The sequence below is a fragment of the Hyalella azteca genome, unplaced genomic scaffold (assembly GCF_000764305.2).
Source record: "Hyalella azteca isolate HAZT.00-mixed unplaced genomic scaffold, Hazt_2.0.2 contig5706, whole genome shotgun sequence".
Lineage (NCBI taxonomy): Eukaryota > Metazoa > Arthropoda > Malacostraca > Amphipoda > Hyalellidae > Hyalella > Hyalella azteca.
In genome coordinates this window covers 673,858-701,316 of record NW_025935888.1, presented here as the reverse complement: position 1 = coordinate 701,316, position 27,459 = coordinate 673,858, and the positions used below count along the sequence as shown (strand labels likewise).

The 27,459-nt window shown below is 37.1% G+C and overlaps 2 protein-coding genes across 4 annotated transcripts; one reads left to right on the top strand and one right to left on the bottom strand.

The window, feature by feature from the left end:
• Positions 1 to 4,894: 4,894 nt before the first annotated feature.
• Positions 4,895 to 8,967, top strand: LOC108675435 (F-box/SPRY domain-containing protein 1). Its single transcript, XM_018163455.2, has 4 exons — positions 4,895 to 5,349; positions 5,811 to 6,391; positions 6,732 to 6,822; positions 7,082 to 8,967. The coding sequence occupies exons 2-4, from the start codon at positions 5,816 to 5,818 to the stop codon at positions 7,177 to 7,179; spliced, it is 765 nt and encodes a 254-aa protein (XP_018018944.1). The 5' UTR covers positions 4,895 to 5,349; positions 5,811 to 5,815; the 3' UTR covers positions 7,180 to 8,967.
• An 80-nt stretch (positions 8,968 to 9,047) lies between these two features.
• LOC108675416 (glycerol-3-phosphate dehydrogenase [NAD(+)], cytoplasmic) lies at positions 9,048 to 26,457 on the bottom strand. Of its 3 annotated transcripts, none has more exons than XM_018163433.2 (11): positions 26,070 to 26,456; positions 24,004 to 24,181; positions 17,098 to 17,238; positions 16,774 to 16,915; positions 16,182 to 16,294; positions 15,308 to 15,415; positions 14,132 to 14,254; positions 13,692 to 13,798; positions 13,320 to 13,412; positions 11,898 to 11,967; positions 9,893 to 9,956 (listed from the first exon to the last, which is right to left on the bottom strand). In XM_018163433.2, exons 1-10 carry the CDS (start codon positions 26,333 to 26,335, stop codon positions 11,931 to 11,933), a joined length of 1,308 nt encoding a protein of 435 aa, XP_018018922.1. In that variant the 5' UTR covers positions 26,336 to 26,456; the 3' UTR covers positions 9,893 to 9,956; positions 11,898 to 11,930. The 3 variants fall into 3 exon arrangements, with proteins under 3 accessions (XP_018018916.1, XP_018018922.1, XP_018018931.1); XM_018163442.2 differs by lacking the exon at positions 11,898 to 11,967 and adding an exon at positions 12,223 to 12,263 and having other exon boundaries at positions 9,908 to 9,956; positions 26,070 to 26,457; XM_018163427.2 differs by lacking the exon at positions 11,898 to 11,967 and having other exon boundaries at positions 9,048 to 9,956; positions 26,070 to 26,455.
• Positions 26,458 to 27,459: the final 1,002 nt, after the last annotated feature.

Sequence of the window (27,459 nt, the reverse complement as noted above, 5' to 3'; positions counted from 1 at the left end):
GTATTAAAATCATTTGTGCAAGAATAAAATGTCAATTAAGCAGCTGCAATAAACACTAAAACATAAAAATATATTACATTTTCATTGTTTTAACATGTTCAGAAATTATGATATCAAAATGTCAGGCATTTCTCTTATTTTGTCTAACTCCTGTGTGTCAGGGACATTGAATTCACTGTGCCAAAGATGCTGAAGTACAATCAAGGCAGATGGTGGTTGCCAATTGTACTTTTCAAAAGACAGAAATGGTAGATAAAAATGATTGGCAAGGACTTGTGTGCATTATAATTGCTGTGACACATACAAGCAATTAAAAAAGGTGGGAGAAGCACGTGGTGACTGCTTCAATTGATCCACAAAGTGATGGGGATGTTGATCCATTGCCACACACCACAGTGACTGCTCACTGCGGTGTTGATTGATTGGTACACATTGTGACGGCAGTGCTGATTGATTGATCCGGTACATGTTGTGATGGCAGTGCTGATAGACCAATACACACAGTGATGGTGGTGTTGATTGATGGATCTATGTGGTGATGTTGTCAATTAATCAATTTGACACAATGACAGCTGTGATGATTGATCAATCAACAACTCCATGTGGTGACAGTGGTATTGATTGATAAATAAATAGTTTGATCAGTGATAGACATCTATTTGAGAGCAAGTAGCTTGATGAAGAGATTTAATAGAGCTTGATACCTTGAACTAAAAGGCCATATTTTACATTGTGGATCTAGAGTTGAAAAGTACAGGTGCCATACATACAAACTGGATTTTTTCTTTGAATGGGTTGGCATGAGGAAATCTTTATATATGGAAATATTTCTCATTGAAATTAATGTAAGAGCAAAAAATGGCATGCTGCATTATACTAGAAGTCATCCTTGTTGCCCTATTACAGGGAGTTCCCAGGTTACAACATAACGTAACATAGTGATCTCGGCGCTGCAGTGTAGGCCTGATGTGGCCTGTTGCCGATTCTTTTCCTTTTTGTGCCTTGTTCACAGAAGATCTAAAATCGTGTCATTTGACTGGATTTTTTCATGACTGACGATAGTTTGAAGTAGCTACTAGACTTCCACTGAGTTTGATAAGGTGCTAGGCATTTCAAATCTGAACATATATTTTTCCATAGCATTATCTAGTCTGTTCTTGAATGCGTTCATACTTATGAACAGGTTCTGTTCCAAGAGGCTGTTCAAAGGACATTTTTGTGTATGTCCAAAAGGGGGGCATATTGGTAGTTTGTTTTGGTTACCATACATCCAGCTATGCTGCTGGATTTATTGGGAAAAACAATACCTGTGCTACAGTAAAACTACTGCTAATTTTTAACCAAAATATCCTCAGGTTGTTGGTTCTTGCTAATACTTTGTGTGCAATAATTTCTGCCCTCCCTTCTGTTAAGTATTTTTATATGCCTTCCATCTTAAACATGCCGTGATTATTTTACCAGGCATCAGTATAGATTGTTTCCTATCAAATGCAGTCTTCAAATGCGCAATTCTGAACTTGAAACCATTTATAAAAATTATGAGAATGAAATGACACAATATCTGGTCTCAAGCAGAGTTGTTCCCGTGTCAACCGCGGGAAGATTAACTTGTAACCCACTTAACTGAAGCTGAATTAGTCTAATAATGGTGTAAGTAAAGAGTTGCCAAAAGAGTTGTGTTTTATTAGGGGATTTTAAAATACAACTGACATGCCAAGAAATGTATTGAGACGATATTGCTTATAGTGCTTTGGGACTATTGTAACTTAGTGTTTGGTAACTAGTGATATGGAGTAGGGAGCACAGGAAGGGCAATGGCGCATAAGGTCCTCAGACAGCTGAAAGATGTAAAAATTACAAATGAAAGAGACTGCACATAATGTGACTATGATGCAAAGCAGGTTACAATCCATCATGCCTAAATTTAGTGATTAACTTGAGGCAACCATTCTATAACTGATAATGAACAACATTTAGTAATTTAGGGATTGCCTGCTACATTTAGAGCATGTAGCGGTAGTGGCCGCTACATTTCAAAATAGTGCTGCCCAGCTCTGTCAATATAGAATAAATAAATAGAATTAATATGTAAAATAAAAACGAAATAAAGTAAAAGTGTTTTAAAAAAGTATAAAGTGTTTTAAGTAAAGCATAACAACAAGAAGCAAAAGAGCTATGGATGTATAATATCAAAGATGTTGCAGCAATCACATACTCGGAGGAAGTGGCCAAATTATAAGAGTAAAAATGAATGCTGTGAACAATAGAGAATGGCTTAGTAAGCTAAGCTGAAAATCAGTTCATAAGCAGAGACCTATTTGTAAGCAGAGGCAAAAAAATCTTGAGCCCCTGGTTCACATCTTTAAAAATATGTAGGAATAGGTATTTAGAAGTCATTGTGGTTGCTGACCATTTTTGGAAATTGGGCAGAGGGCACTCATGGATGAGACAAAAATGCCCATGATTGCAGAAATTGTTATTGCCTTTGCCTAATATCTTTCTATAAAAATGAAAAATCAGCACAGTGTAAAAAATTACTGTCAAACGGGGTAAAAAGGGACGGGCGGGGTAAATAGGGACGCGCGTCCCACATCTTGTAGAAATGTTGTAGCAGCTAAAGTATTCAAATATTGCAAAACTAAAAATAGTGGCGTAAACTTCAACATTTTTACTATTTATTATGTATAAAGCTAGTCAAGAAATCAAACATTTACTATCTCTAAAAAAATAGCTGAAAAAAAGTATGAAAAGTGTGATTTTGGAAAAGTACCTCTGCTAAAGTTTGGAGCAAAAAAAATATTTGCCGTATTGAAAAATTTTACTTACATAAAAGTTGTACCCAGGTGTTGGCTTGAAAACGTAATTGACAGAATTTGCCTATCTCATTCCAAAAAAAATGGCAGCCATTTCCGCGCAAGGGGGTAAAAAGGGACCCCCTCCCGGGGTAATTGGGGACACCCTTAAAAATGCATTCACAGTAGAACCTCAGTTAGCAAAGCCTCCAGTTAACAAAAAAATTGATTAACAACAAAGAATTTTGATTAAATTTACCTTGCTCGGCGAAAAAAATTCACTTATCGAAAAGTTAGTGCATCATCGGACGTCACAAAATTGTACAAAGAATGCTATATATAGAATTGTGCACCGGGCATCATTGAATGAAAAGTAATTGATCTAAACTGCGATTTATTTCTTCAAAACATATGATGGTTGTCAGTAAAACATTATTTTCTGTTTCAGGTATGTTTTTCTCAATCTTTTTTGTTATAGTGAAATCACTAGACTCAATTAAAATTGTGCAAAATTACAAACCATCCTGTAAGCTTACAGATACAGAAGAAATTCTACATGGCTGCTGATATGAAGCTTGCAGTGGACAAGGTTCTTGTTAATGCTCAATGGCATGTCCATGGATACAGTAATATCACATTAATAATACGGTAATTAATGAATATGGTAATATCATATCAATAAAGGAAAAACAAGTAAAAATCACAGAAAATATCATTTATTTTATATCTACATCATCTACAATGAAAGAGGAGGACTTCAGAGTACTGTTGGTAATAGAGGAGTACACTCTGCGTGCTTCAAATGTTTGAAATTGAGTTTTATTTCAAGTGTCCCTTTTTACCCCATTTCAAGATTAATTCAGGAGCCTTTTATATTGCATCTAACGCCTTACAAATACCACATGGAATTTTTTTGAAGATGCCATTCAATAGCCCTCTCAAAGAGCTATAATATGAGCCTAAACTTGTTTCTGAAATGTTTCATGGTAAGAAGGTATTAACAAAAAATGCTCAAAACTTTCCCTTTTCACCCCGTTTGACGGTGCCTTCTGCCTCTAGTTTATAAATATAGTTGTGCACAATATGCATCTGCATATTTTGGGATGATGTCACACAATCTTTATTCTAGGGTTGCAGAGCATAAAGGGAGGAGTTGTTGGACTGGGTTGTTACTATTGCACTCTCCTCATTTGGCTATGCACATTCACACTAAACAATGCAACATTCCTCATTATGACAGTGCCATTCTGGTACTACTGATCTGCATATTTTAGAATTGTTATACATTTTCAAAGAAAGGGCAAGTTTAAATGCCATTTTGATCTCTTATCCGCTAAAAATTGTGAATAGATAGGGTTTACTTTATTACTCTGTCTTTTATTTGTAAATTTAGGTTTCTCCTTTTTTATTTTTTACATTTAAATTTTGAGCATATTAACTTCTGACTATTTGTGTTCTAGATTTTTTGTAACTAGAGATAGAGCTGGACTTGGAAACATTTCCAATAGAGATATGGGAAATTTTTCTGGAGTTTTCTTTGTTTTTATAACACTTCTCTTTAACTTCACTTCTTGTCTGTCTGTCTGTCTGCTACAAATCTTGTAATCGAAATTTAATAGGCAATGCATGAATCAATTAACAGAATAAATAATTTTGAAAAAATTATATATTAAAAAATTTATATATTAAAAAAAATTGAAAAACTAAATTTTTAATTTGAAAATTAAATGAGAAATTCGTTGTACATTTGTGAGATTGGAGACACTGGATTCTTTGGAAGTGTTGTCTTTAAAAATTAATTTTTAAATGCATATTTTAAATTTGTATCTCATAAAGTTGGATGGGAAGCTTTATCAAAATTATTTCAGCTGCATGTTGAAATAGGCAAATCATGCAGCTAAATACAGCACTGGGAGGGCTGTTCAAGCTCAAGTAATATATAAATGTGATATGATGGCTACCGGTATATTGCTTAAAAAAAACAAATGTGACATGAACTTGCAAGTTATACCGTAACAGGGAGTCCTTATTTTGACTGTGGGTTTGAAAGGCTCTTTCAATAATTTTTTCACTGCTAATGAACACAAAAGTATTTTATTTATTAAACTGAATTCTTGCATTAATTAAGTAAATATTTATCATTTAAGAGGATTTATTTGCCTTAATTCTCTCTCAACTTCATGTTGATTTATTCACAGTTTTGAAATTATTTTATTTGTGGAACCTTTCAGAAGAGGGGCTTCTGCCTGTGCTTGTCAGAGGTCCTATGGGATTTTATGCTGCTATGGGCATTGTTCCTAAGCCCACCTGAGCTTGCACTAATTGACTGCAGTTCTCAGTTGTGGGACTAAGCAATCATGTAGGCAGGAATCCTTGAATCTCCCTTCTGTCTCTATGGTGTGTGCGGCTGATGGCATGTGCAAGCAACCTATTGCTCCAGTGCCTTCATTTCTTTTTCACCTGTCCCTCCTTGCCACTTTGTCTCTGAGATGCTAATGCTGCTTCTTTTGAACCAGATTCAGCGAGCTGTACACTTGAGGCCTTCTACCCCTTGCAGGTGATGAAACATTTGAAAAATTTTCAGCAATAGAGAGATCTTCTGCCTTGCTGGCAATGACAATTTTTATTATCATAAAAATTACCTTTATGATAAAATATGAAAATAGAAAATAAATAAATAAAACTATACCTTTAATACCACAAAAAACCTTTATTACTGAAGCACAAGCAAGCTATCCTACTACTACCTAATTTTAGAATTGTTACAAATCGTCAAATTGTAGTTTTGCATGTTGAAATCATATATGTCTGACTGACATGTCAGAAAATTTTATTTAGATCTTACTCTTATGTGAGAAACCTAGCTGACCAGCAAAATTTTTACTACCTATATTTCTTGTGTTGAAGCTGATAAGTAAATTTACTTGAACATAATTCAATAAACCTAATCAAAATTAATAAATCTCTTGGTTATGCTGAACAGTAATTTATTTATTTATTAATTTTTCTTATTTCCAGGTATAATGGAGAACTGGTCTCACTTACCTGATCACATTATAGAAGTTATATTCTCATACCTTGAAGTTAGTCAGTTGAGACAGTGTTTGTTGGTTTGTAGAAACTGGCACAGATATTTAAGTGATGAAAACAATGAAGTATGGAGAATGCATTGTCTAAATCTGCTTGCTGAAGAAGCATTGAAGTCAGATTTACTCTCATCTGTTCCAACATACATGGCAAAACTAAGAGCCTATTATCATGCATGGAATCCTAATGATTGTTCAAGAAATGTTTACATTAAACCCAATAAATTCACTCTCCATCGTAACCCTGTAGCTCAAAGTACAGATGGAGCAAGAAGTAAAATAGGCTTCAGGGCTGGGAGACATGCATGGGAAGTGGTCTGGGAAGGACCTCTAGGAACCGTGGCAGTTGTGGGCATCGCTACTGAAGAAAGTCCCATGCAGTGCCCAGGCTACGTAGCACTCCTTGGATCAGATGAACACTCCTGGGGCTGGAACCTGGTTGATAATCACTTGCTGCATAATGGCGAGTCTCTGGGCTGCTATCCTCTTCTAAACAATGCTCCAAAATATCAAGTACATGTCCCAAATTTCTATTATATTGTACTACTGATTTTGTTGAATATTAAAATTGATAGCTGATGTAGATGTATATGAAAGTGAATTGACAATGTGAATTTAATCTGTGATGCTCATTGTTATTCATTTATTTTAAAGAGCAATGTGTACCACCACACATGTTTTATTATTGTAGATATATAAATTGCAGTATGTAATTATCGGGCTTAACCCAAATTATTTAAAAGGAGTAAAATGCTTAACTTGAACTTTCATGAAATTGATTCAATTGACAGATGGAAACCTGAGAAAATTGCAATTCAGATTAAACTGCTAAGCAAACTGACTTTACTTTCAGGTTGGTGAAAGAATAAGAGTAATATTAGACTGTGAAGACAACACTCTATCTTTTGAAAAAAATTATGAGTTTCTTGGAGTTGCATTCCGTGGTAAGTTTTTGCAAAAAAAAGCATTGCAAAATCTATCTCATATTTATGAAAAATAAATTGTGAAATTGTTACATTGCAGGGTCTTCATCAATAGTATGTGGAGTAAAGAAATGCGCAATGGTGGCAATATTTTTTTGTGTATACAATTATAAAATAAACAAATTTTTGTACTATCACAACCACAGACATTTTAGTCATTAGTATGTTGCAGGAATGCCATAACTGGTATTTTATTATTTATTTACATTTGTTGTTGCAGGTCTTCCTACGAAAATGACTTTGTATCCATCAGTCTCAGCCGTGTATGGAAACACTGAAGTTTCTATGGTGTATCTTGGCCCGCCGTTCGATGGGTGACCTATTAAGCTGCTCACGTTTCGCAGTGTTCCTCAAGCAAGACAAAATCATGCTGTAGAAAAATGTCCAGCCAATTTGAACGAAAATATTTTTCACAGTAAATAGATATGTTTAATATTATTCAGATCAGACCGTTTTAAAAACATTAAATTGCCGCATGGTTTCTGTTAATCTTTAAAAGAGGTTTCGTTGCTATGAAAACGATCTATAATGACTTGTGCTTTTTTGTGCCGTTAGAAGCTCAGAACTTGAATCCTGAACAAGGCTGCTTGCCTTAAGGTGTGTCGACCAAATAACGTTACGGGTGAAGGCGCTTACTGTTAAGTTATTCTGGAGCATTGCTCACAGTTAAGCTGTTATTTTATCATAGTATTTATTATTGTTTTGCTGTTTAGATTCTACTATTTATTTTCGGATCGCGCTCCATATTCTTATATGATCTCATTAGAGGTATGGAACCTGCATCATCACGTCACGCGCTAGTCGTTGGTCACTGACAACGTTTTATTTTGCTCTCTCGACGAAACATGAGATCTGAATATTGTTTTTATTGCAAGGCCTTGTATGACGAGATTAGGACAGATTTCTTTTCATGCTCTGCATCATAGTCGTCGAGTGTGACTTTTAAAGCAAATTAACTCCTCTTGTGTTACTTCTCGTGCCACAGTCATGACGTTACGTAGCCTTCAGAATATGATTTGCTGCACGTGGGAAGTATTAACTTGTACTATTCCAATTTGTGATATTACTTTCATCAGTTTTCTGTCAAATGAAGATATTTTGAAGAAAAAAAAATTATGTAGATGGATAATTTTGGAATATTGATTTCCTTTAAGAATTTGAGTCCTACATACAATTTAATGTAAATTGTGAGGGAGTTAGTTCAACCTTCAACACTTCAGTCTTCTGAAGATAACTCGTGTTAATGTCCTTTTCATATGCATGTAGCCTTAAAGATCATTCATTTATTGCTTGCCAAAAGGATAAAAGGTTTATAAGAGAACTTGCATGTGAATTATTAAAATCAATGCTCATGTGCAGACAAATTTGGATAAAATAGAGAGGCAGTGCTCAGTATGCGTTTCCTTTCAGGCGCAATTCTGTGAGTGGTTGCCATCATTCATGTGCATTCCATATCTTGCTCAGTTTAAACCATTAAATGTATGGATTCTGCATCTACTTATGATGATCGTAATTTTTAAAGACATATTCTTGTATTTATTTTATATTGCAATGTAATCTTGTCTTATTTTAATATTCTTATATGCACGGAGTGAATGAAGCCAAGCTGACGGGTGAAGTAATCTGGTGAAGCAAGTGTTCAGACTCATTCACGCGCTAAGAGCTGCTGTTCAGTGTCGGCACCCGTTAAGACGGACGCAAACATCGCTCATTATCGAGACCAACAGCAACACAGTTTCCGTTCGTCTGAGCAAGGCTTCTTCGTGAACTTGCGTATGTAACAGATGGCGTTTTTATGTGTTGAATGAATACACGTTCCATTTCTCATCGCAACTTCCAAAATGTCAGTTTTTAAACTAGGCTAGATTTTAAATTTCGTTGAATCTGCGTTCTTATCTTAATTGAGGCAGAAATTTATTTGTTACTCATGTAGTGAATAATGACATTCATCTCTTCATTATTTCATTAACTGTATTATTCATCGACCCAAAGGTCGTAAATTAACTCTTAAGTGATGCCACCACTGCCTCTTACAGCTATTTATTTATTATTTAATGCACTGTAAGTTATATGTCGCTCTTCTGCTAATAAATCGTTCTATTTGTATACACGTCTTTCAAGTCAACACCGGCTGCGTCACCTCATTGCATAGTTACTACTATAAGGCTGTACAAAATACGAAGACAGTTTGAAGTAACAATATTCATTAAAAATAGAGTTGATTAACACAAATTCCCATTAAGCCAACTAGGATAACTCGAATCAATAAGAGTATGGCCTTGTCCTTGATAATTAAATTATATATAAGTTAGTTTCCTTGTAATTAAGGTCTTACGTCCAAATATCATTGTCAGATCCAGATGAATATTTGCCGGTATACAAAGACTAGTCGTAAGTTTTTTATACATAATTCATTTCCAAACAAGTTTGAACGGATTTATTTCGATTTTCGATTACTTTCATGAAGAACCTTTGATAGTATTCCTGGTATAATCGTCAAACGCCAATCGTTCACTGATGGCAGAGTCAATAGATTTATTCTCACTGTATACCGTAACTTGGATATCTAAAGTAAATATTTTCCCCTGGAAACTAATCCAGCAAGTTTTATAATTGATCTCTGTACAAAATCGTGAACTGCGACTGTTTTCCACATCTATCCTCTTGAAAGAAGAAAGGTGAATTTACTTCATTATTTTTTTTGTAATATCTATATCAAGACCATTCAACAAGATACATTAAACATTGCACTTCGTACTGAGGACTCTCCAAGTAAAGCGACGAAACTTTCTAGCACCAATAAATGCTAATTACATAACAATATTCATTGCTCATTGTTAACAGCTACCGGCAGTGGAGTGACTTCATTATAATTAATGGTAAATAATGACCATTTCTTGAATCCCTAGTTCTCTCGTTACGCTCAGGCACAAAAGCCGCTTGTGCGAAGAAAAAAGTAACTGCAGGTTGTGGTCTCGTGAGCAGTTGTGCGTCGAACGGTCCTGCCTCTGAGAGAAGCTCCTGCAGCTGCCCCGCCTGACGCCAGATCTTAATTCACCCCAGAGATTTTGACATGTTTGATGTCAAAGTTGCAGCTGTAAACAAAGATTTCAAGCTTCAAACAAAATGTTGATCAATTAATACGGGTAATGATCACATGAAAGAAATTTATTGCAAATATACTGTTTTACGGCATCTTAATGACGATAGATTAGCAAAATAATCATTACGATGACCTCTGCGACAGTGGTAGAGGAAACCGTTACGCTACGAAAAACTTAATTCTAGCTATTTTAAAGAAAATGAAAACTAGGACACTAATGATGACAATACTTGCATCTACAGCAAAATTTAAGAAAAAAAAAACAAGTCCCGTCAGGTTCAGGAATTAGATGCAGACACGTCTTCAACTCCGCTCTCAAACCAACAGATTCGTAAATTCCTTCACTAAGGAAAAGCTAACGACTGAAATTTCTATGCAAGAAAATAAAATGCTAAGCTGACATGTTGGAGTTGTTAGAAAGTTGAATACTCACCCTTCAGCAAATGTTTCAAGTCTTCACTAAAGTTTGGACGTCAAACATCTTCGAAGCATGAAGGGAAGATCGTGAGATATAATGAACGTAATTGATTGCAGAGCGCAAGTCATTACTAGAAAGAATTGAAGCAAAGCTAAGCAGGGATGGCTAATTTTACAGTTGTAAACAATGCGACCAAGGCTACTTATTAAGCTTCAAGAAATCAAAAAAAAAAAAAAATGTAAAAGCAACAAATAACTAAAGTCCGTTAAAATTCGCACCAAATTCCAAGTGTCTAAAAACCAACAGCGCGTTAACAGGGTAAAGTTACAATGAAACCATTTTCTACCGCGTGTCAACTTAAACCCATAAAAATCATGCATTACCTGCCAAGTGTAACCAAAAGATTCAAGGATGCACAGCTGCACCGTGACGAAAATTATAGTAGAAATGGGGATCTGGAGTTGAATAATGAGAGCAGCCGAGGACTGAACAAATTAGAGGGCTAGAACCCGGAACTTGAAAATGGAAAAGAAAAATGAATAAAACATCAATAACTTTGGGCATTTTCATGTCTATAACAATCCAACTTCTAGATGGATGAACTGAGGATTTCAGGGCAAAAAACATGCAATTATATATGATGAAGCCCCGAAATGTGTAACGAACTCAAATAATCAGATAGCTTGGAACGCCCGTTCAACCAAAGAAGTGTGTTAAGCCTTGCCGGGTAACCAGGCAGATTTATCTACCAGTAGATAGATCGGATAAGACTCGAAATCATCTAAGAAATTTAAATCAGCTCAAGTTTGGTCCTCTTCAGGAGGAAAGCGCGCTTCATTAAAATATCAGCACGAGTGGAAGAAAAGGAGGGAAAAGGTTCCGAAACGCACAGTCCATGCAATTTATTGCGTGAAAACAACAAGATGGTCTCAAAACTGGTGAGGATGCAATCAGAAGAATTGAGTAGCGTTGATTAAGCATCGCTGGTTCCGCTCCGGACTGAACTGCTCTCACGGTCGCTCGTCTCCGTGCCACCTCATTCAACAAATAAGAGCTCTACCTATTATACGATGTTGAGTCAGAACGATCTGATTTCAATCTAATTTTTTTATGTACCTGGCCCTATACTTTCAAAAAAAGTTAAGAGATCGTAAGTTCATCAGCCAATCATTGACGGCCTTTCAAGCAAAATCCACCAATCATAGACAAGAAAATAGAGCGTAAGTACTTATGTTCACTTAGCGAGTTTTGAAAGCATGGCCCCTGAACATACAACTTAGATAGGTAACTAATAGGTACACCACCGTACTTAAATTAATTTTTCGTAATGAATTAATAATTCTGGAATGCTACGGAACGTCAAGCCGTACAGACTGACAGGAGCGCAGGTACGAGCATCTCAGTAAGCTGGGCCGCAGAGCAAAGGTCCGTTAGCGCTTGCCAGGATCAGGTAACCAAAAGCAACAACGATAAGCCAGATAAGCAGGAGGAGAAGAGAAGAAAAAGACGACATACCATCGAGGCAGTCCAGCCCAGGAGCGAAATTCTCTAGGATGTGGCCGTGTATTTAAAGCAGTTTGGTATCCTAAAAGAAGAAGGAACCAAGATGTCACTGAGTGAAACTATATTATAGCTAAATCAAACTTTTGCCTCATATTACTCGTCACAGAGAATCATTTTCTACAAAATTTTATTATTATGAGTGTTCAATCATAAACGCCTTTTATATTAATGAATTTAGATTCAACTCGCAGTTCAAGAAAATTGAATTCAATGTGCGAGTAATCCAAGGCACGTCGAAAGCCTTTAGATTACCAGGGTCATACTTGCAATAGAGTACCTGCAATATGAAGATGCTGTCAGTTATTATGGGATTTTCTGCTGTAAAAAACGAGGATTTTTTTCGGCTCAACGGGGAAAGAAAAAAAATTTAAATCTATTGAGAGAAAATCCTGTAATTAAAGTGCCCCAAAAAGATCAATTACAATAAAACTTTTTTAAAATATCGTGGTTCATAAAATTTGCTTAATGATAGATTTTACTTAAGACTCATTTCCGCTCAACCTTTAGACTTAGAGAATTGAGTAAAGACAAGATAAAGTATGGTACATGTTGGGATAATCAACGAAAACATACACCCAGAACAAGCGATAGTTTGCAACTAACTTCAATATATGATCGGGACACAATCCCTTGAGTGCTCAAGCTAACCCTTTTGTATAATTTTCATTAAGACAAACACAAGAATTTTAAATTATTAGAGCGGATGATATATATTAAAGATGAAGATTACGCAGTAGACAGCTGTATAATTGGAACAGCAAAGGATGAAGAGTACGTGTACAGCGATGGACGATAAAGCACCCAAAGGCGACGCTCACGCACGACACACGGGAAGCAAGGCAACACGGCATTGGCAACACCATCAGGAAAATAAGAAGTTACTTCAGAACAATAATGATGTCACAAACCATACTCAATGCATGAAAATAATTCAATTTAACCCTCTACCGACTGACATGAGTAACCGGAGCAATATTGTCACAAGCCTACTTCCCGAAAAGGATACGTTCTAGTGAGCGCAAAATGACTTGCACTGATAGTTGTCGCCACGTACGACAACTTTAAAATGTTCTTTGTTGCGTACACACGTCCTCAGGTTGTTACACACAATAGTTTACGTATAATTCAAGTTAAGAGTTATGTTCCCGGAGAATGACATACGGCGGTAGAGGGTTAAACACTCGACTCGCCCGATAAAACTTCCGTGAGCACCAAAGACTCAACCTGCCTAAAAGATCGTCGACGTTACCAATAGTTCTCCTAATGTTTACCACCATAACGTATTAAAAACTTGATAATTAACTGAATACTGACGGTGATAATAAAAAAGCACTAATAAGATTGTCCGAGTAATAAAATAAATATGGCACTTACATGTGTTCGGGATGGTTGCGTATACATTCAATCATCTGGTCAGGTCCCATTTCCCCTTTACAGATCCGGTCGATGGCAGTGAACAACGGAAATCTAAGGAACAAACCAACGAGTCAACAATAACTCAGAAAAGTTACACTCTATGCGATATGTTAATAAATCATACACATTTGGTTCTAGGTATGAAGATCTGGTCAGATGATGACTGATTTATCTGACTATAGATTTTCTACGTTATCTTGAATAAACCCGTTATAAATTCAAATTGAATATAACGAGTAATGATGCAGAAAAATGGCACAATGATGAAAGTTTTGGAGACAGTAACATAACGATGTGCAAATGCCTCCAATATAGTAAAACTAAGAATACCTGTCCTCCATTTTCTGTGATTTCAGCATAAAATTGACTTCCGCAGCCGTTTGTGGCCCTTGCAATTTTTGCCCATTAAGCATCTCCTTTTCGAGCTCTTCAATTGTCTGAAATTTGAAGAGGAAGATTTGAAGCAAAATTAGCATGTAGATTATTAGCATGTTAAATTGACACGTCAATTTGCTGATATTCATCACTAATGCGCACAGGAAAGTTGAGGAACATATTTTGACACACACATCGGGGTATGATTCTCAAGTAAATTTATTCTTTGACTGTAGGTTTTAAGCTGAAAGCTAAAGATTCATAATGCAGGCTAAGCTTACAGAAATATTAACACGGCAGCTAATTCTACGCTAATACATAATGGTATTTTAATTTAATAAGTAGGAATGAAGGTTTGTTCTTCCCGCATAAAATTAGCCTTCGTAGACTCCTACCTTTCCTGAAGAAACGAAAGCCTCGGCGACCTTTCTGTTCCTGCCGCCATAGCAAGTCGTGATGAGGTCTGCAATGCCACAACTTTCGAAGAAAGTTCCAAGTTGTGATCCAGAATAAAACACCTGCAATAAACAGTCAATGAAAACGAAGTTCCACTAAATTTAGAAACAAAAACAAATTGATTTATAATCATTTTGGATTAAGAAGATGTATGTAGCCAATCATTGTCATTCTTGCGAAAAAATGTAAAGATTTCTGATGAAAACCTGACATGGATTTTCTGGGAATATTTTTTTGATTAGATAAATCGTTTGCGCTAGTGCTACTTAATAAAGATTAAAACATGGGACCAAAGAGGCATCCGATATTTGAATTGTTTTTCAACAAGATGCCGTTTAGCCACAATGCGGGCGCAGTGCTGCGATCTGCGCATGCGCACTGGGTACCTACACTTCTTTCCTTTGCACTGACGCAATTAACAGTTGTGTTCTTCATTATTCATCCTGTTTACTGAGCTTTTACTATGCTTCAGATAATCTTGACGGCCACCGACATTGAAATACGGGCTGTTATAAAATTTCTTTGATAGATATAAGATATCCATAGATAGTCCATCGCGAGATCTGAGTAGTTTAGGGACAAAACATTATGAGTGAAGGAAAGGTTGAGCAAATGCACAGTTTTGCGGCAAGACAACGCTCGTCTGCATGTGACTAATGGAAAACATTCGCTCATCCTCAGTACAGCCCAGAACTTGCGGCCTGCGACTACCCAATGTTTCTGTTGTAAAAGAAACACCTAATAATAAGTAAAATATTCTTTGTAAATATCGCAGACCTGAGCGGACTGCGGCTTCAAAGAATGAAGTCAAAACTGTTGTTACAGTGCTTGAGATGTTAAAAAATAACAGAATAAAGTACAATTTTGATGTTAAAATAAATCATTGATATGTCATTGCACATCTGTTTTCAGATTCAAAACGATACTTTCTTATATAGATACACTTCGTAAATTGGAGTGAACTAATAATTGCAAAGGAAAAATTCATCAAGTTTAGTATAAGCTTGTTACTGATCGCGTCACGAAAGTAATTCTGTGAACAACATAATTGAAGACAAATTTTATCAATGCCAGAACAAAAAGACACGGGCTAGTTGACGAAGTTAAACAGTCACCTCACAGAACTTGATAATCTCCATCATGCCGAGTCTGATGATGGCGGCTTTGGTGTTGTCGCCGTAGCCCAAACCGTCCACGAACCCTGCGCCCGTGGCCACGATATTCTGAAAAAGACGTGCGCATTAAAACAAGAACGTGTCAGGTAATCTTATATAGGTTCCACGTTCTAAAAAACACCGATGAACGCTCAACATGATCAAATGATTACTTGCTAGCTTTAGGAAAAGATATATTCCATTCTAATAAGCATCTGCCATGTAGTCGTCACTAACATGCATTTAAACCATGACGAAGAGACTGGAACTGATCGCTATTAATTCATACTGCATTCAAAAAATGTACGTATTAGGAAATGCTTCCATATTAATTTTATTTCATTATTTGTATAACAATGTCTACATTATCCAGCATCAATTTATTAGCACGGAAGCATTTCCCGGTCATTTCGTCTCCAAAGCCGGTCGTCAGCTGAGTTTTGTGCGAGAATCAGTAACTTGTCGGATCAGGCCAAAAAACTCGTTGCCCAAACCAAGCCCAAAACGCAGTTTATCTTGGTGTCTTGATCACCGCAAATAATATAATAAATAATATTATTTTTCATAAGAGAGAAGCATTTAATTTTCGATTTTGAGGATGAAAACGTTATTTCATACCGAGATAAAGATTCATCTTCGTCTCACAAACAGAAACGGGATTTTATTCACGCCACTTTGAAGATAGTAAGAAGAAAGTACCTTTTATTCAGTGCGTAGAGTGATTTTTTCTCTGTCAAAGGAAAATAATGAAATGAAATGTAACTTTTGCTCTCTAAGATGACAAATACGATTATTTTCCCGGAGGAAGAAATGAAAACAGTGCAGGAGATGCCACCTTGAGCGCCCCGCAAACTTCGACGGCCTCGACATCGTCCACGACGACGACTCTGAAGTAATGCGTCTGGAACACCTCGCGCAGGTCCCTGGCCAGCTCGCGGTCCCGGCAGCCTGCAACAACAAACTCCTGCTTAACCAACATATTAGTCATAACTCCTGCTTAGCCAACATATTAGTCATAACTCCTGCTTAACCAACATATTAGTCATAACTTCTGCTTAACCAACATATTAGTCATAACTTCTGCTTAACCAACATATTAGTCATAACTTCTGCTTAACCAACATATTAAACATAACTCCTATTTAATCAACATATACACTGAGAAATTTTTCTACACAGTAAATTGAAAAGATTCAACGGAGCGTATAACTGAATACATTAAAGGAACGAATAATGTTTTATTTTTGTCCTCACATGACTAAAAGCAGCACAAAAAAATTCTATAGACAACAAGAATTTTGAGCGAGTATTGAAAGGTTTCTCACACTGCCGTGCTCAGTCATGGTTTGTATACCATTATAAGCATAACTTGTCCTAACCGACGTGATCATCACAAATAATAATATATAGAAGAAAGTTTATCTCACCTATAGTTGTCTCACAGAACTTCTCATCAGCAACTTCTTTGGCAAGGTTAGCGCCCATGAGCACCGACATGGGGATGTTGAGCAGATTGCCGATCACGCGAGAAATGAGTTCAATGCCTCCACCCGGCGCAGAGTCAAAACCCTGCAACATTACCACTTTCAGCATCTAGAATACATCACCTTTACTCATATTTGCTATTCTTCATTATGATGAAAATTATTACCATCATAACAAACTGATGGACGGTTTTGAAAACAAGCTAAAGATGAAATGAATAAGTAAATTAACCAAGTTTGTCTTAGGCATTATCTCGCAGACGCTACCTTGATGAGGGAAACCCCCACAGCATTAGGCTTTAGCGTGCCTACGAGGGGGCGACAGATGGTCTTGATGAACTGATGGGGCAGCACGAACAGCAGAATGTCGGCGTCAGCAGCTGTGTCCACCACGTCGGGGACGGCCACCTGAGCAGCAACAGTCTCTGAACCATGTCTCGTGAGCAACAACTTCAACATAAAACTATACATGGATATGATGAGCAAATTTGTGTTCCCGACACTCGTGTAGATGAGGTAGGACGAAAAAAAGTGTAATGTCACCCGATCTTCAATAAGTTGTATATTTTGTGATGCAGGGAGCACATCAAAGTGTCTCTTACACAATAAGAATACAGTGTCTCATACATTGCAATGTCTCATACATCACAGTGTCTCATACATCACAATGTCTCGTACATCACAGTGTCTCATACATCACAGCGTCCCATACATCACAGTGTCTCATACACAATAAGAAAACAGTGTCATACATCACTCACATCATACATCTCGTCTCACCAAGAGCCAAGTCAGCAAGTAAGAGTTCTGCTATGTCAGCATATTATAAATATTTTTGCTTCGGTGAATTAGAAAGTATGCGTTCTCCTTCATGTGCGCCGACTTGCTTACTTCGCGAAAAATCTTATTACGCGTGGAATGTGAATTTTATACATGCCGCTGCATGACGCTGCAATTCCGCTGATAGCTACAAATGAAAATATTGAATGCAAAGGAATTTAATCACATTAGAAGTCGTAAACTTTGTTTTGGAATCCAAGTGAAATATCGAAACAAACCATTACACTTTTGCATGTGACTTTTGATAACAAAGGAACTTAGAAACTCGTTAACACTCGATTAAATTTGAAACGCCAATATTCCGACGTAGGAAAAATTTCATAGTTAATTATTTATTGAATTTTTTGGAATTTGTGTTGAAATTGTGTGTACGCTGAAAAGAGAATTGATTGAAGTTGGTCGTGATCCGAGAAGATTGCATCACAAGCTTGTCCATGCGAGGCCTCCAGCAGCGTATGAGGCTGTGCTGTGTATACGTATGTGATCCGATGTGACGCGGTCATGCGATGTACGTTCATACGATGCGACGCGGTCATACGATTTTACTTTTCGATTGAAAAATATTTCCGACATACGATGCGTCGCCAACACTCACTGCCACGGGGATTGCTCCTGTTGGACGACACTTAGATGGACAAATATTTCGTCCCGGGTCCACATAGAGTCTATACTCCCACAGAGAGAAGAGTTGCTGCGCACATTTGCTAAGCGTCAACAAACAACGCAGCCACAAGGAGCGCAATCTGTGGCACTTCACTTAGGACCAATACAGGTTGTTATCAGCTGATACATTGGTCCAACTATTTAGATATTCATTTCGGTGACAGAATTACACATCGTGGGCGTGACCACATCTTCTCAGATATTCGTCGAAAAATGTTTAGTTCTAATGCTTTAGCAGCACGACTTCATAGTTACATAATCATTTTAGACACCAAATACTAAGCTTCTTAGACTTGTTGAAGCCACTATAAAAATTAAACAGTACTGATTAGAAATAAGCTACGTGATTAGAAAGATAAGCCGAGTCACCGAATAAGGAAATCCCGGGCAAAATAACTGTTTGCTGCGGTGATGCGCAGTGAAGGAGGATGCTAGGGTTATCAAGGTCCAAGGCCAGCCAAATAAGGAGCCAGCCTAATGGCGCCATACCGAGACATTTTAATGATAGTCACAACATTCCAAACTAAATTTTACGCATTTGTACTATACGACACGTTTATTAATTGTAATTATTTAATTAGTATCCATGGAACTGAATCGCAAAAAAATCAGGATAAACAGGGGAATAATGAACACGAATGCGATTCGAGATTTAGTATTATGCTGATCCAAGAAGTAGGTATTCAAGTTATCTCCTCACGCAATATATCAACTATTACACGTGAAGCATCTTTATTATGATCTTGAACAAACATTTCAATTTAGATTAAAATTTTAAGGTCAGTTACATCGGTTTGAATACCTCAATCCTGATCCACCTCAATCCCAATCCCAATACCCGGCGATCCATCGTGGCCTACGACTGCTGTGTCCCAAACAAATACTAAGGATACTAAGAAAGCATATATTATATAAATCTGTAAAGGAATTCTTTGATTATTCAAAACCTAGGTCTACTATAAGAACAAAGTTGGCAGGAACTGGAAACGTGACAAAGATCAACACGTTGAGGCCTAGATAATGGAGAGGTAAGCAGACACTTGGTGAACACTTGCCAGGCATGACCGCGGTCGGGAGCCAGAACCTGTTTCATTTGAAAAGTAGCGGAGGAGGAAGCCCATTGATGCCGCACGAACGAAGCAAGAAAGGGTTATCCCATGCGCAGGAAAACGTCGTATTTACTAACTGACAGAGAAGTGACGCATGCAAATAGCGCAGGCTGAAAAATGTCAATTGAAATTAAAATAATAATAATAATATCCATCCATTACTACCGTGTTCTCAAAAATTAACCTTCATAGTGTTAGAATGAATATACAAGCATCTTAGAGACATAAACCGACAATAATAATGACAATCTTGTGATTGTGATTTGCATAACAACTCGACTAAACTCAACTCAAGTACCTACCGTATATCGCATACGAACTGACAAACTTCATTTCTCTAAGACAGAAGAATACAAAAAATGACTGGAACCAAGCAATTGCTCGCTCAATATCCTTCAGTCATTGAAGACTAACAAAGAGGCGCCAGATCAATGAACTCCCCATGTATATAGATCCAATGCAATGAATAGAAGTGATTCCAAATGACGCGTGGATGAACAAGTGGTGACTGTGTTATGATAAACTTTTGAAAGATATCCAAGCTGGTAGGTACCTCCTGATAGCGACTAAGAAGGATTGCAAACACGGCAACTTATATACAAGAAAGTTTTATCTATAAAACAAGAAGGATTGCGAACACGGCTAACTTGTAATGCTCAGGGACACTGGGAAATTCGTTACATAAACTATAAAGCTTAGCTAAATTTAGAATTTTTTCTCGCTTCAGGAATACTGTAAATTAGAACTCATTAATCCACGCAAGAATTGTCATATTGATGACTTCGAGTCACCAATAGAGCAAAAAAGTGAGCACCAAAAAAAAAAAAACGAGTTATTTTTAAGATTTTCTTCTTCTTTGAGTGAAGATCGCGTATCGGTATCTGCCTTATCAAGTGGTTCAGGCACAGCCGTGCTCGGCCACCGTAGGAGGAAAAATTCAAGTATATTGTTACTGATGTGACAACAGCGTGGCATTCAAATAGACACCGTAAGGATTACAAAAAAAATTATACCCAAGAAAAACATGAATTGCGTCACTGGTATACGCAGATCTCACAAAACATGATACGTCCGAAGAAATTATAAAAAATGTTTGGCATCGTTTTAATTATTTGAAACAGAATATGAATAAAACAAAAAATATTCGAAACTTTCGATATTTTTCGACAAAATAGCAGAAACTTAGGCGAAATAAATAAGAGATACATGAGAGCTTATAAATGAAAAATAGTTGGCGACATACGTTGTTGCACAACTAGATGTCTAGATGGACAAGAATTTTCCTGACCATGCATCTTTGTTTCATGCGCTTACACTTACATTCAATGCTTGCACTCGATTTCAAAGTTTTTATGTAGTATTTATATTTAATAGACGAAATAGTTTTTCTGATGTTTTGCTCAATCTAATCGTGAATACTAGTTGCTGATTGCAATCTCTCAAGGTTACGGAAAGAGTTATGAACAGACGACAGGGGAACCCAGTCTTGGGAAATGGAATAAGGGGAACCCCTTGAATGTTCCATATCGTCTTAGTTTATGGCCTAAAATTCACTACCAAACTGGCTATTTCTCAAATGTGTAAAGAAAACTCACTCGATAACGCTAGGTTTGTCGAACAATCATTTTGCCAGTTGATTGGAAAGATTCATATTTTCCATTTTTTCGATTGCTCTTATCAGCTACGCTTTTGACGAAAATTCTCATTCCCAGGTGAGTGGAACTTAAATATTTCGTCCCTGTAATGAGGCATTATCTGCTCTGCGTTTATCGGGATTCTCAAGCAGGTGAAGTGTAGAGTCACGGCATGCATTGGCATCTGCCCCAAACCTTCGTTCATCGACGAGTTCAACCATAGTAGCCTAGTAACAGTATTTACAGCGACAGTTTTTCATCTGTTCATCAGGTCTCAATGATTGTTCATTGAATTTTCTATCACTGAACTAATTTACTTGTGTTTACTTGTTGTGGTAATGTCGAAGCAAAAATATTTATTTAGGTAACGTTTTCCTACATGACGACCTCATTAATACTTTCGCAAAAAATCTTCAGCCTGTTTCATTCCCCGAAAATATTAGTGCTCTTACTTCGGGAACGTTGAGCTTTGCCCTTGGTGCTCAACGTAAATAAAATTATTATGAGTTGAACGCTATGCACTATGCAGCAAGTACGCAGCATTGGCTCCGACATCGCGGCCTGACATTGCACGCGATCTGCTCGCGACCGCTCGTAGTCTACTTGCCAAAAATTCACCATAAGATCAGTACACACTTGTGCATCATCAGAACAACGCTTTTCTATTTAATACATTGTGCGAGATGCACTAAGGTAGCTCAATTGAGAAAGTTGGAAGTTTGCATGGAAATGACTAACGAGTAAACTACATATTACTTATGAACGAATGTGCAAGGTACCTTTCTTGAGAAGTTAAGAGCGACCTCGCATGCCTCTTAATCTTTTGAAGTGTATTTTGCCGTTTGAAGAGACAAGATAAAGCTTTAGTGGGGCTGAGGAAAAGTGAAGATTAGATTCGATTGTGATTTAGTGGTATTTATACCACTAAATCTCCGATGGCAAGACAGGCCTACAAAATTTGTTCTTTCGATTACGACAGGTCCTGAAATCGCGACCTCAAACTCAAAGAAGGTGGTCACTTCACATTCTACGAACGATTTCTGTTTGCTAGAGAACGTGATGCACACGCTACTTCACGCTACTCACGCTCACTTCACACGCTACAGAAGCCAGAATAAAAAAGACTATATTTGTCATTGAAGGAGTCAAGAAACGAGTAAGTGAAAATCAGAATGCATCACTACGGAAATTTGAAACACGCTCTTCATCAAGCACGACAGAAACTTAAATTTTACGCCTTTCAAAATTATCTCGTAAATAAATAAGCAACAACGTCTATAGTTCGGCCACTGTCATCAGTCAGGGAACACAGTCCCTACGTCTTCAATTTTCGAGCTGTTTCCTCTACCTACAGGTGGCTATCGCAAGTTGCACAAAAAAAAGTTGCTACCCGATTCCAGAAACAATATACTGTATACATTCTTTCATAGCTTTTGTTTTTTTTTTTAACCAAACGAAGAGGACACGATCATAATTGTTCAAAAGAATGTGTCGAAGCGAGCAAAACTATCTGCGAGATTGGTGGCCTTTTTTCGGCCGTTTTCGAAATTATTGTGCAAGAAGGAATAATTTTTGGAACATAAAAGGTATGCTTGAATCAATGAATCTAAAGTAACACTTCACGATCGAAAAGCTGTATAATTAAAACATTTTACAGCATGCAAAGCTATGGCACACGCGGTTAAAAGCTTCATCGTAAAAGATAACACTGTCCTTATGAATGCTTTAGCTGTTGAGGTTAACATCCTTAGTATATGTTTCGGGCATAGCAGTCCCAGGCCACGAGGGATCGTCGCATCTGACAGTAACAGATCCGCTCCTCATAACAGCGCGGTTGTGGAGCCATGGGTCCATGACAGTGAAGCGTCTGAGTATCTATTCACTATAAGTGGTGCATGCAAGATCACCCAATCTCTGATGTACACTACGCAACAGCACAGGTAATGGCATGACGTACACAGTGATCCAAAGATAGTATTTTTTGATGCAAATGCACGCTTAGGATTAAGGAAGAGAAGCATTCCACGCACTGCATACAAAACGGCACACTGAGCACTGCACGAACTAGGTCTTGCATATCATAAGCATGAAGCACACATAGATGTGAGAACAAGCTTTATAGTAAGATTACACAAGGCCAAACATAAATCCAGACAAAGTTGATATGCGGTTATAAATAAACCAGCTATGAAACATGAAAACTAATAAATCCATCCTAATAATTATTGCAGCAATCAGCCTCTTTTTAAGCTCCTTGATAGGAGCTTGTAACACTTCACAATACAGAGAAGCTGAAATCCATTGAATTCTGCGATACTCTATAAAGTTCGATACTCTATAAAGTTCGTCATTTTTGGGCAGATGCATATCCATCTCCAGACAGTGATAGGTTGTAATGTCATCTTATACAGGCTGTGATAGGTTGGTGAGATTGTGAGGTCATCCTCTCCAGACTGTGATTGGTAGTGGGATTGTGAAGTCATCCCCTCCAGCCTGTGATTGGTTTGTGTGATGGCCTTTCCAACATGCTATGTGTATAGGTTAATTTAATACGCCTCTAGAGTTCTACACTGCATCTGAGATAAGTCATAAAACACTGATGCAATGCAAGGGGGGATTTCATGGGAAATACCATAACAAATGATGGTTACACTGAGTGGCTGAATAATATTTTGTTAGAAGAGATAAGTCTTCTTTGATCAAGCAATTTGATAGAGCACTTATTAAAATATCATCAAAGCATTTTAACATTGTTTGCATGCATTCATAGTGGATATTGAGTGCGAAACAATGAGAAATACTGTGTGTAATGTTAATACATAATTAAATTTAACAGGAGGTTCAAACATCTATATCCAACATCCAATCTTCAGGACTGAAATGCTAGATATAAATAGTTAAGGAATGAAGATAGCCAATAAACTCACCACATTTTCAGGTAATTTATGACCTGGCAGATACTTCACATTTTCATGGTCTGTGTTTATTACTTCTGTGAGCTTCCGTCCATTCACTTCCTCTTCAAAGACATACATGCGAACTTCATTTTCAAAATGATCCAACTTCTTAACATTTCCTCCAACTATTTTGGCAATGGCTGAGCCCCTGCAGACAAAAAGAAAACCAAAATGAAAAATGAATCCTAGCCTATTGTATGAACTGAAATGTCCAATTATAGGTACTTCACTTTGCATACTGATAGAAATACCAGCTTTTTACAGAATCAAAAAATAGAAATATGTATCGCAAAAAATTAAATGAAAAATATCTCTACTTCAAGCTTCTATTCAGATGATTATTTCCAACCCACATAAATTCATTGGCTACTTGAGTTGTGCTTCAACTCACAGAGTTAATTCTACCATACCAATAAATTCTGCACATCCCAACTCTACCAAATTGCTAACTCAATGTTAAACTGCCCATATTTAAATAGTAAGACCACCAAACTGAAGTCACATATTTTGTGCAGATTGTAAATCTTGTGGCTGTATTGTAAAGTTTTATTGACAATTTGATAAGAGATGATTCATTTAGAGTAAATCTTTCAGCTCTAAAAATGGTAGAAAAGCTCTAGTTGCAGCTTGAAAAGTAAACATTTTCTACAAATGACATCTTGGAAAGTAGATAGCCTTACTTTCTATGCCTAATTCTAAACTGTAAAGTGTATGCTCTTGAAGCTACAAGAATATGGTATTTGAATTTAACTAAAGAGTTAAGACACTTGGCAGTTGGCAGGCCAGCACCACTGCAAAGCGCAAGGCCCTCACTATGTCAACTTGTCAAGCACACTAGAATTCTGAAAATGATATCAATCCAGGTATCCAGCTTGCAGCTAGGTCACTTGCTTCATCCAAAAACGTTAGCTGGATTTTAGAAGAACAGTTAAGTCATCCTGTTAAAACAAACTGGAAAATTGGGCAGAAGCAATCTGTAAATGACACAAAAATACCTGTGCTTACAGATAATTTCAAATATTTTACTAATTATTATAGCCCTTGGCAAGTTGGCCCCTGCCAGGCTGTCCCTTTGCCTAATTTATTTTCATAAACACATGAATAACATCACATTGTGTAGAATATCTAAAAATAACTTATGAAATAATAGCCTCTAAGTCTAAGGCTCTAGGGGCCTAGGGCCTAGGCCTCTACCTACAGACGCTACAGTTATTTGAAGGGTCTGAACTTCTGCCCAAAATTCTAGATTGCTACAGCTATTGCAGGTTTTCAAGGCCAAGATCTTTTCTATTTTTTAAATAATAATTCATACTGGAAATCAAGAGATATAGCCTATTTGCTATTCCATGGGTGATGAGTCACTCAATCTGGGATTGTCAATAAGAGAGTGGCCCATAGTGGCAAAGCAGAGAGTTTTTTAGACTCTCCCTCAAGTTCATTCTTGAGTCCTATATGTAGACCAGTAAAGTATCATGGATACCAGGTACCAGCATTATCATACATAAGAAATCAAATTGGTTTAAGTCTTAGAGTAAATGAGGAAATTAAAAATGAACTGATTCTAAAAAATCTCTGGTTTGTCACTATGTAAGAGACTGATGAAATTGAAACTCTGGCCGCGATTGGAATTGCCATTGGGATATGGCTATACTGTACTGACACCATAGTGGCAAAGCAGAGAGTTTTTTAGACTCTCCCTCAAGTTCATTTGTAAGTCCTATAACTATAAGTAGACCAGTAAAGTATCCTGGATACCAGCAGTATCATACATAAGAAATTGATTTAAATCTTGGGTAAATCACTCAATGAGGAAATTAAAAATGAACTGATTCTAAAAAATCTGTGGTTTGCCACTATGACTGACACTGTGACACTCACTCTCACTGAGTCTCACAGCACCTTGGGCCAGTGAAATTGCCATTGGGAATGGGATAGCCTATACCTACTGACCCAGCACCTCATATTCAATTGGAAGCCAGAAGTCAAATAGCATTAANGGTCCTAAATATTGTAAACATACTTCATAAGTAACTTACCAATTTCCTGATCCAATGATGCAAATTCTTTTCGGAGAACTCATTTTGGTAAAGCCTATCAACGTCGACGAAAACGGGCGACAGCTAGAACAACGCCAAAAGAGCGCACCACGACACCACGCAGCTGCTAGAGTGACACTGAGCCTGAGGTGCCTCGGTGCCGATACAAACATTCGTCTGCTGCGAACCCCAACGGCAAGGGTACAGTAACTTAGCTCTTTCCTTACCATCCGATGAAAGGTACGGACGAGTAATCTAGACGTCATTAAACTTCAAAAAATACAAGTCAATAACGTTTAAGGTTTTTTTCAAGGCACAACCACCTTTAACGAGTAAAAATGTGTCGCCAACTTGTTCATCATAAATGCAGACGATTTTTGTTGACCGACCTTTGTGTGTCCGAGAAAATTCCTCATCCGTTAATCATAAATCGAGTTGGAAAATAATGACACACATTTCGACAGATAGCTTGATTAAATGAAATTATTTATGGATGACACTGTATCACAGCATACACGTTTCCATTAAATTTAATTTCATGTAATTTGGATTCAAAGGAGATTAAATTTAAATATACTATTATTTAATTGCAGTTTAATAGGAAATGTCTATATTCCATGGAATATATGTATATAAGTAATGTTGACTAATCAGATATGTCATACAGTTCTGTGCAAATTAGTTCGGACAGTGGTTGAAATAACACAATTATTTGCCACATTGAAGTTTTATTTAAAAAAAACATGTCAGTGGGACAAAATCTGAAATAATTAATAGGAGATATGACCTCCTTTTGCTTTTACAAGCATTTGAACACAATTTGGCATGGATTCAACCAAAGTTGAACACATTTTAGTCACTTGCTCATCGTTGAACACATCGTCAGTTGCAACAGGCCATGGGCCTATGTCTTCAACGCCGACACTTCTATTCTTCTATTCTAAGATACCAGGTCCTAATTACAGCACTAATTAGCTTTGCCATTGTCGAACAGTCTTCTTTCAGGAGTCTTTGATTGATTATAGCCCATGAGTTTTCAATGGAATTGATGTCTGGAGAATTTCCAGGCCATTATAAAATATCCAGTCCACTTTCTTCAAAGAATATGCGCATTTTACGCGAAGTATGGCATGGTGCGTGAACCTGCTGAAAAATACCGTCTCCATCAGGAAAGTCCCTTGTCATACTAGGAAGCAAATGACTCTCCAAAATAGCCTTGTATTTATCACTATTCATCATTCCCTCTACGTTAGTGAGTCGTCCAAGTCATTTAGCATTAAAACCACCCCAAAACATCTTAGGCGGATGTTTGGGAGATGGCCCGTGAAAAGTTTATTTACAACGGACAAGCTATCTATAACGGACCATAAACTACTACGATTTAATGCTG

What these genes read in the sequence shown, in the direction of transcription:
- LOC108675435 (XM_018163455.2), top strand. Translation starts at nt 5,816, where the DNA reads ATGGAGAACTGGTCTCACTTACCTGATCACATTATAGAAGTTATATTC. An exon ending in ACAATGCTCCAAAATATCAA is followed by an intron (nt 6,392 to 6,731) that starts GTACATGTCCCA and finishes CTTTACTTTCAG; the next exon opens with GTTGGTGAAAGAATAAGAGT. An exon ending in TCTTGGAGTTGCATTCCGTG is followed by an intron (nt 6,823 to 7,081) that starts GTAAGTTTTTGC and finishes TTGTTGTTGCAG; the next exon opens with GTCTTCCTACGAAAATGACT.
- LOC108675416 (XM_018163427.2), bottom strand. Translation starts at nt 26,335, where the DNA reads ATGACGTCTAGATTACTCGTCCGTACCTTTCATCGGATGGTAAGGAAA. An exon ending in ATCATTGGATCAGGAAATTG is followed by an intron (nt 24,182 to 26,069) that starts GTAAGTTACTTA and finishes TTTTGTCTGCAG; the next exon opens with GGGCTCAGCCATTGCCAAAA. An exon ending in GTTCTGTGAGACAACTATAG is followed by an intron (nt 16,295 to 16,773) that starts GTGAGATAAACT and finishes TTGTTGTTGCAG; the next exon opens with GCTGCCGGGACCGCGAGCTG.